General features: G+C 38.3%; 1 protein-coding gene across 2 annotated transcripts in view; it reads left to right on the top strand.

Annotated features, from left to right (window-relative positions):
- Positions 1-13,292, top strand: part of LOC150081523 (DDB1- and CUL4-associated factor 6-like) — a 328,354-nt gene that overhangs the window by 259,502 nt on the left and 55,560 nt on the right. For both annotated transcript variants that reach the window (XM_090380016.1, XM_090380015.1), the window contains exon 16: positions 6,443-6,531. In XM_090380016.1, coding sequence (XP_090236142.1) covers positions 6,443-6,531 — 89 coding nt within the window. The remainder of the gene's footprint in view (positions 1-6,442; positions 6,532-13,292) is intronic.

Raw genomic sequence — 13,292 nt, 5'->3', positions numbered from 1 at the left:
ACGTTGTTGCTTTTTCATTCTTATCCGCCATTATTAACTCTTCGAAAATGTAACTGTGTTGGTTGCATTAATTATGATACAATGTTCGAGTAAAGTGTCCATTATGCACAATGTCTAATACTGAACTGAGTGATGACTAGACTTCGGATAAATGCATATAACGCAAATATTACAAGCAATATACTTGATCATTTTTCAAAATGTTGATCTCGGAACTACGTAACAAGTCACTGTACTGCAATTAAATTAAATTAGCATGCGAGAAAATTTCTCAAGTCGACATGGGAAACGTTTTAATGCTGTTTTGCTATTCATTTTCAAGCTATCAACTCCATCAAAAGAAACGATTTCATTAAACATGCCAAAAATGCAATCTGTAAAAGAGTGTTATAGTGATATGTGACAGTGTTATAGTCAGGTACGGATTATAATATAAGAACAGCGTTATAGCGAATCAGCGTAAAGCAAACCGCTTTATAATGAGGGCCTGCTGTATGTGAAAATAAAACAATTTTATGAACAAAGAAAACCTTTCAGAAATATTTCAGTTAGTGGGAGTGCGCCTGTTGGAACAATAGACAAAGCAAAGTAGTAAAGTAGAAAGACTGTGGATTTAAAGAGTGATCATGGAGGTAGTCAACATCAATTTAATCCCTCTGTCGTACTGCCACTTAAGATCCAACATTTAGTCATTTTTAGGAAAGGTGGCTGAGTGTAGTTCAACTAAAGTATTATAGTCAGTAGGGGGTCTAACAGAAGAAGATGAAATAGTTCTGTAGTGAGGGACAACAAAGTTGTGTGTTAGTAACGTATAAGAAGAATAAGTTTAAGAAATAACAGTGATTAGGTCTGTACAGATTAGGTTAGGCAGAGGTATGCAAATAAGAGGGAAATAAGTAGGATTTTTTGTGCAGAAAAACACCCCTCCCACAAGTTCAATCGCCAACTGTCAATTTTTCTTGTTTCTCAAATTGTAAATTGTATTTTTAAAATACAATATAAATTTAAAGAAATGTCTGAAACTTCAAAAAAATGGAAGAAGTTTACTATAGAAGAAAAAATTGCTGCCCTTGATAGAATCAAGTACGGAGTCCCGCGAACTCAAGTGGCTAGAGACCTCGGAGTGAATGAATCTACAGTGTATGGATGGAAGAGGAGAAGCTTTGTGAAGCAGCTAAGTCTATGCAAACAAGCGATGGACTGCAACGAAAATGCTTGCGACAACCTCAAGACAAACAGTTCAATAAACTTGTGTTTCAGTGGTTTGTTCAAGAATGATCTGAAGGCATCTCTATCTGGATCCCATCTGCAAACCCAAGCTAAAAAAAAGCACATGTGTACTCTGTATGCGCAAAAGATGTTTTATGTGAAAACATCTTTGATGAAAATCAGAATTGTTCTAAACTCGAACAGCTAGAACTGAAATTATAGACGATGTAGCATTTTATGCTCTGAGTTAGCATCATTTAGGAAGTGATATCATTTCCATTATTTCTGTCTCACATTTTTGTTAGCAATCGGTTTTACTTCAGTCCGAAATAACAGTGTAACTTTTTATGCTCCCACCCACTACTTTCGCTACTGAATCAACTTTAGTGACTGCATTAGTGTCATTTAGGAAGTGACATAATTTGTGTTGTTTCCATTTCACATTTCTTGACAAATTGGTTTTTCTCTTCAGTCCGAAATTTAGAAGGTGCCGCCAAAGATGTTTTCACATCAAAAATTCCACAATGATCTTCATGGAAACGAATCCACAGCATTCACTGTAAGTATCAGGTGAGATACGTTTAGCCGAATGCACTTACCCTGCCCAACTTCAGAAAATATAGGAACTCCCCGACTTACGTAAGGGTTGTGTTCCACGGAATGCTACATAAGTCGAAATTTCCCCCATGCTTGTGCAGCACTCGCACATGTGCTCACTGAATTGATTGAATCAAAAAAGAAATGTTCAACAAACATGTGAATAGAATTATTTATTGTATTTATTCAGTTTTTTTTATCTCATGCGCAGGAAAAATTACAAAAGCATGCAATTTTAAAAAATTTCAAAATTATAAAATTACAAAAAAAGAGAAGAGACAGGCATAACGTCAGTAAGTTTTACCTCTTGAGCATCATTGCCAGAATCGACATTGTTATTGTTGTTATGTGGTTTTTTAGGAGCATTAGCAACTAAGGCCATATTGCTCCGGGAATATGCAGTGGTCATTCCCTGACCTTTCCGCATCCTCCGTATTTGGTGGTGACAGGCTCGAACCCTGGTCTAATCAAGAATCGACGTCTTCAGCTGATAAGTATGCCGCTGCGGAGGTTGAGGGATGTGGAGAGTTAGAACGGGTCAGCCGCTCAACCTTACGAAAGAACATATTAATGGTTGACTGGAAAATGGCTTTTTTCTTTTTTGTAGATTTCTTTGTAGCAAGCAAGCATATCATTTACCCCTCTGTTAACTTTTAAGAATCGTTCGCTGTCAGGATCCAGCTTCTCAACCCTTGCCATTGCCAATGCAATTTCACGAAATGCCATTACGATATCTCTGGTGATGAAGCATCTTGGTTCATCTTGAGCTTAGTTAGCATTTTCTTTCACTATCGCTGCCTTCAAGTCAATAAGTTCGGTAGATAATTCCTTCTCTTCTTCCTCTATTAACTCCTCCACATCTTTGGCATCAACCTCCAACTGAACTAGCCCTGCATCCTGTACAATCTTATCTGTGACCTCTTCATATGAGTCATATGATTCAACCTTGGGAACGTCATTTTCTTCCATGCGCCATTTAAACAACTTTTAGTAATTTCCACACAGGCCTTACTAATATTTAAGATGGCATGGTAAATATTGTAAGATTTCCAAGCCTCTTAACGTAAAATTTTTCTCATCGTCTACTGCAGACAATGCCTGAGCAAAGGTTGTGTGTAAATAGTATGCTTTTAAATTCAAAATAACACCCTGATCCATAGGTTGGATGAGTGAAGTCATGTTGGCGATATAAATATGACTCTCACCTTCGAATTGAAATCATCTAGATGCGTAGGATGTCCAGGAGCATTATCTAATAGAAGCAAAATCTTGAAAGGAACGTCATTGTCTTCTTTACAATAATTTTCAACCTTGGGAATGAAGCGGCATTTAAACCAATCCTCAAAGAGAGATATTGTTATCCATTCACTCTGGTTCGATCAGAAATGCAAGGGTAGGGTGGCTTTATTGATGCCCTTAAATGCACAAGGATTTCCAGGATGGTACACAAGCAGTGGTTTTAATCTGTAATATCCCACTGCATTAGCCCCAAGCGAGAGCAGGGCCTACCTTTTGAAGCCTTGAAACTTGGCATTATATTTTCCTCTTTGCCAACGTATATTCGATCCGGCATTTTTTTTCCAATACAGAGCAGTCTCGTCAATGTTAAAAATTTGCTATGTTCAATAGCCGCCTTCATCAACAGTTTTTCCAACATCTTCACAAAATTTCTCTGCAGCTGCAGAATTGGCACTGGCGACGTCACCACATACTTTAACATTGTGGAAACCAGTGCAATGCTTGAACCTATTAAACCACCCATTGCTGCCATGAACTTGGGTTGGGGTTCGCCGTACTTATCCTTAATATCTTTATAAATACTTCTTGCTTTTGCTTGAATGGCCATTAGACTCATGGGCACTAACTTCTGAATCTGATTTTCCATCCATATATTATTAACAGCTGTTCCATCGTCGATATAGTACCTGAACGTTGTTTTGTGATCACTGTTGATCTTAAATGCACTGATCCTTTGACATGTTCTTTTATACGCACACTCTCCCTTAAAATAGTATTTTAAGTCATTGTGGTACAAGTAAACACATGGGTTGTGTTATGGTAGTGAATAGAAACAGGTGCATGTATACTTGCATGTACACCAATGCTAGGAGTTTGGTAAATAAATTTGATGGATTTGATGTATTGCTCAAAGAATCACAGGCGGATATTGTTGGGCTATCAGAGACATGGTGTCACACAGATATAAGTAATGCAGAACTGGAATTTGGGGAGTACAACGTCTACAGAAAGGATAGACAGGATAGGAAGAGAGGAGGGGTTATGCTATTAGTTACGAAACACATAAAATCCAAGGAAGTGAAGCCAGTCAACATTGCTGGACAGTGCAGTGTCGAGTCAGTTTGGTGTGGCATAAGCATTGGGGGATCAAAATTGAGAGTAGGAGTGTGCTATAGGCCTAATGACTCTGATGAGTATAATAAGAAACTGTACAGGGAAATAGAGTGGGCCAGTAAATCAGAGAGTTTTATAATGGTGGATTTTAATTTCCTAGATATTGACTGGAATTTGTGGGTTGGTCACTCACACACTAGCAAGGCTTTTGTGGATTTATTGGATGATTGTTTTCTACATCAGCATGTTTGGGAGGCAACTAGAGGGAGTAATACTCTTGATTTGATTATCAATAGTTATTCTTCATGCATTAAGAATCTGCAGATAAAGGAACCACTAGGTGGCAGTGATCACAGGGTGCTGAAGTGGGATTTACTTAAAGAGGTAACTACCATCAGGGATAAAGGGAAGGGTTATTGCTTTCGTAAAGGCAACTACGATGGTCTGATACAGTATTTAAATTCTATACATTGGGACCAACTGATGATGTTACCAACAGCAAATTCAAAATGGGAAGCATATGCATATGCACACAGAAGCTACTAGGCTTTACATACCAACTAAGAAATATTGTTCAAGGTTTAGGCCTAAATGGATATCAGATGAACTAATGAGACATATGGCAGAGAAGAAAAATGCATGGGATACATATAAATTAACAGTGACACAGAAGCCTATGATGATATAAGTTGATCTGTAACCAAGTTACAAAGGAGGTTAGGCAGGCGAAGGCAGATTACGAGAAATCTTTGGCAAGGGATGCAAAGAAAAACAGCAAAGAGTTCTTTACTTATGCAAACTCTAGAAGGAAGAGGATGAATCAGATTGATCCACTTGATATCGATGGTTCAACTGTTGATGATCCTGCTCAGGTAGCTAACAAACTAAATGAATATTTTGCATCGACATTCACACATGAGGAGTTATTCAGCAAGGGGAATGCCAGAGGTGTATTCAACTCTGGAAGTAAGCTAGATTATCTTGTAATAACTGAGAGTAAAGTGGAGGAGAAATTGTTGAAGATAAACACAAGAAACGCACCTGGGGTGGATGGGATCTATCCAGCTATATTAAAGGAGGCAGCAAAGGAAGTAAGCAAACTCTTAGCCATAATTATGAGAGCTTCCTTGGACTCAGGGAAGGTACCCATAGACTGGGGATGTGCAGATGTGACCCCAATTCACAAAGGAGGATCAAAGGCTGACACAAGTAATTATAGACCTGTGAGTTTAACTTCTGTTCCAGGAAAATTAATGGAAGCACTGGTTAAAGAAGCACTGCAGGATCATCTAGACAAGACTTCAGTTATAGCTCGGACACAGCATGGTTTTGTTAAGGCTCCCTGTTATAGTTCACATATGCACACAGAAGTGATGACATTTTTAGATATGTCTTACCATCAGTAAGGTATACTCGTCTCTTTAACATAGCATGGCATCAGCAGGGATCACTACACACAGGCACACACTACTTAGACTTTCTTCAGGTGCAGTTGGTAGAATAGAGGCAGCAAGATTATATACTAAGTGATCTGGATGCCTCGCAGATCCATAAGTTCAGTTGGGGGAACAATCCAGTAACCAACTTACAAAAACTTAAGCTGCATCCAGAACATAAGAAAAGTTGAGTTTCATGATGATGTCTGCTATTGCTGCAAAAGGCATGATTGGAGAGAGAATGTGGGAAGTCAGAGCTTTGCTGTTGATGCCAAACTGGAAGCTTAGCCACTTCATCTCTCCAGTAAATGAGGTGATGGTATTGCATCAGATGATTAGTCATCACCTGGTGCAATACCTGGTATTAGTTATCTAGGGTGGACCTCTGTGATTAGTCATCTATCACAGTGGGGGCCCTACTTCTCTGTGGAGTGTAGATGCAATACCTTTTCACTGGTTCATACCTTCTTGTTGGCTCCGGTATACCAGTATTCATGTTTTTAGACCTTTCACATGGTAAACATACTTAGGGTTATTAACAGAACAACCAGACTTTGCAAAAGTTTGTCAAATGCTACTCATAAGTGAGACCTGGATAATGGCACTGCTGACATTTTAGACTTCCAAATGGTGGATTAACTAACGTCACTGGAAGAATCCCCATGACAAACATCAAGGACAAAATCTTAGTAGTTAAAATAAAAAATGAATCTTGTTTTGATATTAGGCTTGGCTGATTAGAAAGAAGTATAGTTGTTTTTAAGTCTGTAGTTTCTCAGTTACACCGAAAGCATACCTGAATACTGCTATTTTAGTGAGTTTGTCTTGTTATGTTCTTTTATTTTTAGTATTGGCTTCAAGTGGAATAGATTATGACATTAAGCTTTGGGCACCTCTACGAGAAGAGCCATTTTTTGACAGAGAAAAAGCAAAAGAAGTAAGTTGTTTTTGTTATTTTATTTATTATTTTTTTTTTTTTTGCTTGTGCCATTTACAAAGCCTAATAATTATATACTAATTTTAAAAACTTATTTTTAGAAATTAAAATCAGTTGGCTATGATACTTCCCACTGAGATGCATGAATTGGGATTCAAAAACAAATACTTAACTAATTGGGAAATTCCATATACAAAGGTATATGGAATTTCCACAGAAGTGGAATAGATTATGACTCAGAAGTGGAATAGATTACTCTGTGCTGTCTTAACACTTTTCACAGTTAGGTTTGCTACTGCTGCATTACATTAATTGGTGCAGGCATTTGATGCAAGCTTTTGGGTAATCAAATAGTGGGAGTCTTCAATGTCTCTGGAGTCATAATTCTTGATTCTTGTTGTTGCTTTTTTTTTTAAATTACATTTTTCCATCAAAGATGCTGTGCAGTATTACACAGTGACCGTTTGCCCAAACTCTTGTCCTTGTTATTATTTTTTTCAATTTATTTTTATTTGTTTTTTATTTTTAATCTATCCAGATATATAAGAAGAATAATGTGATTTTAATGAACAATAATACTCTTGTCCAACAAATTACACTCACTTGTACTTTGGAATAGAGACTTTCACAAGGTTCTATTACAACTCCTCCCCCACCTACCCCTACTAGGGTATCTAAATGGATATAAATCTCTGAGGAAATTCACCAGACATTAATTATTGAATGTATACTGGATTATAAGGGCGATGCTACACAAGCATGTAAAACTGTATGTAGCACACGTGTTCTGTATGGACATTATGTGAAATTAGATGGGCTTGTAATACGATGTAGAAAACTACAAGGATTATTTTTTGTTAGTCTCAAAATGAATTTAATCCAGATTAGTTCTGTCAATATTATGCATTAATATAAGTATAAAATCACAAAAGAGAACTTGTCATTGGTAGGTCCATCATTATAATATTAAAAGCACTTTAAGTACTTTTTACTTTTAAAAAAATATTCTGAAAAATTCTTTTTGTGTTACATTATGTGAGCATGCATATAGCTTCAATGAACTCTTGCCATTTCTGACTAAGAAATTTGCAAACGCAGATAAGTCAATTTTTTTTACTGTCTTCTGCAAGTATAATTCATTTTTGTTTTGCTACCAGGATTTAAACCACCTAGTTAATAAGTCATTCACAGTAGAAGAAACTTTACCTTTGCAACAAGTCATCCATTTATTACTATTAATAATGGCAAATGATGCAAGAAAGCAAGCTTAATTAAATAATTTTTTTCATTTCACTTATCCATCTCCCTCCAATAGTTTATCTGGCCCCGAGTGCCAAGCGAGTGATCAAAGCGAATTTAAAAAGTGAACTTCAAAGCGACTTCTCCAGAATCAGCAGATTACTGAGAATTTAAGTCTTTATTTACAAAATTATTTCATTTCTGCTCTTCTGAATAAAGAAGCAAGCTCTTCAAAAAAGAAAGGAAAGGTACCTTTCTTCTTGTATATTGAACTAATTTATATAACAGACTAACCACTAACCTCTGATCGCTTGGTCACTGGTGGCACCGCTCCTGCCTCCACGTGGCGGGGCCGGTAACCTGGGGGAAAAGTTATCCTCCGGGGCAAAAAGGAGCAATCATGGATTTTGACAATTATCCCGCACTTGAGCCTAAATGCTCAACTCATGACCTGATTGAAACCGAACATGACGTATCACAAACCAAAAGACAATGTAGAAATGAGAATCAGCAGGAATTCCCAACATTCCTTATATTCCATTCTCTCTCATCCAAGCCTATGAGTGCCCTTTCACCATTTCTAATTCAGAAATGTTTAGAAAGCGTAGCTGGTTCACCGAAAATGGTGAAAAGACTCCGATCCGGGGATCTACTAATTGAAACAGCGAAATATCAGCATTCTCAGGCTCTACTAAAATTATCAAATTTTGGAGGAATACCTATACAGGTCACCCCTCATGCTACACTAAATAGTTCCAAAGGAGTAATAGCTGAGTGGGACTTGATGAATGTTGCTGAAAATGAGATAGTCGAAGAACTAAAAGAGCAAAAAGTCGTCCAGGCAAAACGAATAATGATTAAAAAGGACGGTGAACTTGTTCCAACTAGAAACATTATTTTAACGTTCGATACACCTACCTTACCGTCATGTGTGAAAGCCGGATACCTAAACTGCCGAGTACGTCCGTACATTCCCAACCCAATCAGATGTTTAAATGTCAGAAATTTGGACATTCGCAAACAGTATGTCGAGGGGACACTACTTGCCCGAACTGCGGCTCCAAAGATCATGCACAAACTGACTGCACTGCAGAAAAGCCACAATGCCCTAACTGCAAAGGCCAGCATCCAGCGTATTCAAAAAATTGCGAACTCTGGAGAGTAGGCAAAAAGATTCAGAAGTACAAAGTCGAACAAAAGGTCACCTATCAGGAAGCTAGGAAGCAAGTTATGCTTGATATGCCAAAAATTACATATGCTGCAGCAACCAAAAACTATCAGTCAACAGCAACACAAACGGCAGTAACAGTACCACCATCCATTTCAATTGCTGATTGGGCTCGATCAGTGCTATCATCCCCACAGCAGTCACCTACAGAACAATCTAAAGCAACTTCTGCTAGCAATACCCCGCTAACAGTTCCACCAACCGCTTCTGATACCCTACCAGAAACTGCAAAATCAAAAGCATCACCCCCAAACAGTTCAAACCAAACATGCTCAACAAATATGGATATAGATTCTGGTACCCTACAGAATGAACCAATACTAGATCTACATGCAGAAGATGATATGGAAATTGGACGCCCCACTTTTCCAAAAAAAGAAAAGATCAAACTAGATCGAGGCAAACAGGTAGGACACAAAAAACAGACAGAACCATACACAATTTCTAAAACTAAATAATGCACAGCATTATACAATGGAACTGTAGAGGTCTACGAAGCAATATTTTTGATATTTATGAACTAATCAAACAACATAGTCCAGTTATCCTATGCCTGCAAGAAACCAATCTAACCCCACAAGTGACTCCAGTGATCAAAAACTATAGTATATATCAACAGGACAGAAACAATAATTCAACAAGAGGAGGTGTAGCCATAATTGTCGACAACAAGGTTCCTACAAAACAGATCCCGCTGCAGACCACATTAGAGGCTGTAGCAGTACGAATTGATCTGAATGTTATGTTAACAGTAGTCTCACTGTACCTTTCCCCAAACAAAGAATTCACTGTGAAAGAGCTGGAGGAACTTATAAGGCAGTTTCCATCGCCTTTTATTCTGCTAGGAGATTTCAATGGGCACCACCCTATGTGGGGATCACCCCAGATAAACAAAAGAGGAAAACTCATTGAAACAATTATTAATAACCAGAATCTCACATTATTAAATACTGGTGCTGACACCTATATTCACTTTCCAACCGGAGTATCTACTGCCATAGACTTATCAATATGTTCCCCAAAATTGTTCCCAATCATTCAGTGGTCAGTCTCAAATAACCCACTGAGCAGCGACCATTACCCGATTATTTGCAAATTGCAAACAAACAGAACCTCACATATAATCAGTCCCATAAAATGGAAATTCTCCAAAGCAGATTGGAACAAGTTCACCAATGCAATTTCCTTTGATGATCAAGTTATTAAAAACCAGCCTATTGATGATGTTACCGACCATATTACTACACAGATAATAACAGCTGCAACCAGTGCCATACATAAAGTCACAATCGGTCCACATAGATATGCCAATATTTGGTGGAATCGTGATTGTCGAGATGCTAAAAAAGAACGGAATAAGGCATGGAATCTTTTTCGCAAGCATCCAACAACCGAGAACCTAATTAATTTTAAGAAACTCAAAGCCAAGGCACGTTACGTGCAGAAAAAAGCAAAAAAAGACTCTTGGATCCGGTTTGCTTCTACCATCACTAAAAATACTGAAAGTAGAAAAATATGGAATAAAATAAAGAAACTAAATGGAAAATACCTCCCAGAAAAAACGCCTATTCTAAGTTGGAAGGGTAAAGAGTTTTCTTCTTCAGTGGACATTGCAAATGTCCTGGCAGAATGCTTTTCTCAAATATCAGCCACGGCAGCATACGAGCCTGCCTTCAAACAGCATAAAGCCAACGCAGAAAAGAATAAACTGAACTTTCATACAACGGCATCTCTCTCATATAACAGACCTTTTACATTACTGGAACTAGAGAGCTCCCTAAACCGATCAGCGAATACTGCACCAGGGCCTGATGGAATATACTATGTGATGCTTAAACATCTAAACAATCAAGCTGTGAATTCACTACTGGCATATTTCAACCGGCTATTCTCAGAAGGTTACTTCCCTCTTTCTTGGCGCCACTCAATTGTCCTAGCCTTTCCTAAACCTGGAAAGGATCAGTCAGAACCACAAAACTATCGGCCAATATGTCTCAGCAGTTGCCTTGGTAAGATAATGGAAAAAATGATTCATGCTCGATTAGTCTGGTTTCTAGAATCTTATTCGGTAATGGACAAAAATCAATATGGCTTTAGGAAAAATCGATCAACTCTAGATCTTATGATCAAGGCAGAATCCAACATACGGAATGCTTTCATCCGTAGAGAACATCTTGTCATGGTCTGCCTGGACATTGAAAAAGCCTTTGATACAACCTGGCGTTATGGCATACTTCAAAATCTCTATGCCACAGGACTTCGGGGCCAGCTACCACTAATCATACAGAGCTTTCTCCAAAATAGAACATTTCAGGTGCGTTATTGCAATACACTATCCCAAAAGGTTGTTCAGGAAGAAGGGGTCCCACAAGGATCAGTTCTTAGTGCAACACTCTTTGCAGTTATGCTGAACAATGCAACAGATAATATTCCGCGTAATGTCGACACATATCTTTACGCAGACGACCTTACTATATCCTGTCATTCACTAAATATGTGCTCCATTGAACGCCAACTGCAACTCTCAATAAACAAAATAGAGTCATGGGCATCCCACAATGGATATCGCCTATCCAGAACAAAAACCACTGCTATTCACTTTTGTAAAAAGCGACAGCTTCATCCAGATCCTGAGCTAAGGTTAGGAGCTCAACTAATACCACTTAGCAACAATATCCGGTTCTTGGGTTTAGTACTGGACACTAAACTTACCTTTCAGGCACATATAATGCAAATGAGAACTCAGTGCATGAGAAAGATGAATATTCTCAAAGTTATCTCTTCTATGACATGGGGAGCCGATCGCTTCACACTCTTACACTTATATCGTACTTTAATAAGATCTCGACTAGATTATGGAGCCCCAGTCTATGACTCTGCGCGTAAGACAGTACTAGCCCGGCTCAATCCAGTCCAGCATAGTGCTCTGAGAATTGCTTTAGGAGCCTTTAAGACCTCCCCAGTGCAAAGTTTGTATATAGACGCCAATGAACCACCACTACATCTTAGGAGAAAAGTATTGCTCCTTAACTATGCAGCCAAACTACGTAGCCTCCCTTCTCACCCCATCTGGACATATCTGTTTGAACCTCAGTGGGAAAATTTGTATAAAAATAAACCCAATGAAAACAAACCTGCTGGTATCTGGCTACAAGAGCTAACCAAAAATTGGAACATCTGTCTAGGAAACATCTCTCAAGCTGCAGATGTATTACAAGCACCATGGGCAATGTATATACCTCTTTGCGACAACTATTTTCTACAGTGGGGAAAACACTCCCTATCAAATCACAATCTTAGACAGTTACATGCGGACCATGCGTTGACCAATGCTCACAGTCTTCATATATACACAGACGGATCCAAGACTGATATATCCATGGGAGCTGCAGCAATCAGTCCTACATCCACTGTTTCTGTACAATTACCATGTGAATGCAGTGTATTTACTGCCGAATTATATGCAATCAAAATGGCTCTAAATCTCCTTAATGATCTTTTAAATATCCAGGTCATAATATACACAGACTCTTTAAGTGCAATGAATGCCCTACAGGAAAATCGACAAATTTCCCATCCACTTCTCACACAAATCAGATCACAGTTATATCACCTCAATAAAAATAAGCTGACTGTCACTCTCTGCTGGATACCCAGCCACGTCGGAATTCCAGGAAACGAGCGTGCAGACGAAGCAGCAAAACACCCTGCTTGCTCTGATCCCATCCCAGTTCCTTTTTCTGATTACAAGCCAATCATACGGAGGATATGTACAGAGATGTGGTCTGAAAAGTGGCATAATCAGATATCAAACAAACTTCTTGAAATAAAACAAAACCCACAGCTATGGAGATCTAGTTCCCGATTAACCAGGCACGAAGAGGTCGTCCTTGCAAGAGCACGAATTGGTCATACGCACCTAACGCACCTTTTTTTACTGCTAGGAGAAGAGCCTCCTCTCTGCTCGCACTGTAGTTCTATTCTTACAGTGAAACATATCATTATTGAATGTGCACACTATGGTTCAGCTAGAATTGAATGTTTCAGATCTTTAATCAACTCACAAAAACCCTTGCAACTAGATAATATACTTGGAGATGACGCCAATCTATCAGAACTGTTTAAATACTTAAAAATGATAAACGTATACAGTCATTTCTAGAACAATTCCTTTCACATATAGACCAACAATCTTAAGTTATAGGCGCATTTTGGCCATAGCAGCCCTTGCGCCAATAAACCCCACTTCAACAACCAATAGTTTATCTAGTTCTTCCTTGAATTTATTCAAACT

Source organism: Mastigoproctus giganteus, chromosome 8 (genome assembly GCF_048544385.1).
Source record: "Mastigoproctus giganteus isolate SK-2022 chromosome 8, ASM4854438v1, whole genome shotgun sequence".
Lineage (NCBI taxonomy): Eukaryota > Metazoa > Arthropoda > Arachnida > Uropygi > Thelyphonidae > Mastigoproctus > Mastigoproctus giganteus.
This window is presented reverse-complemented; position numbering and strand designations above follow the sequence as displayed.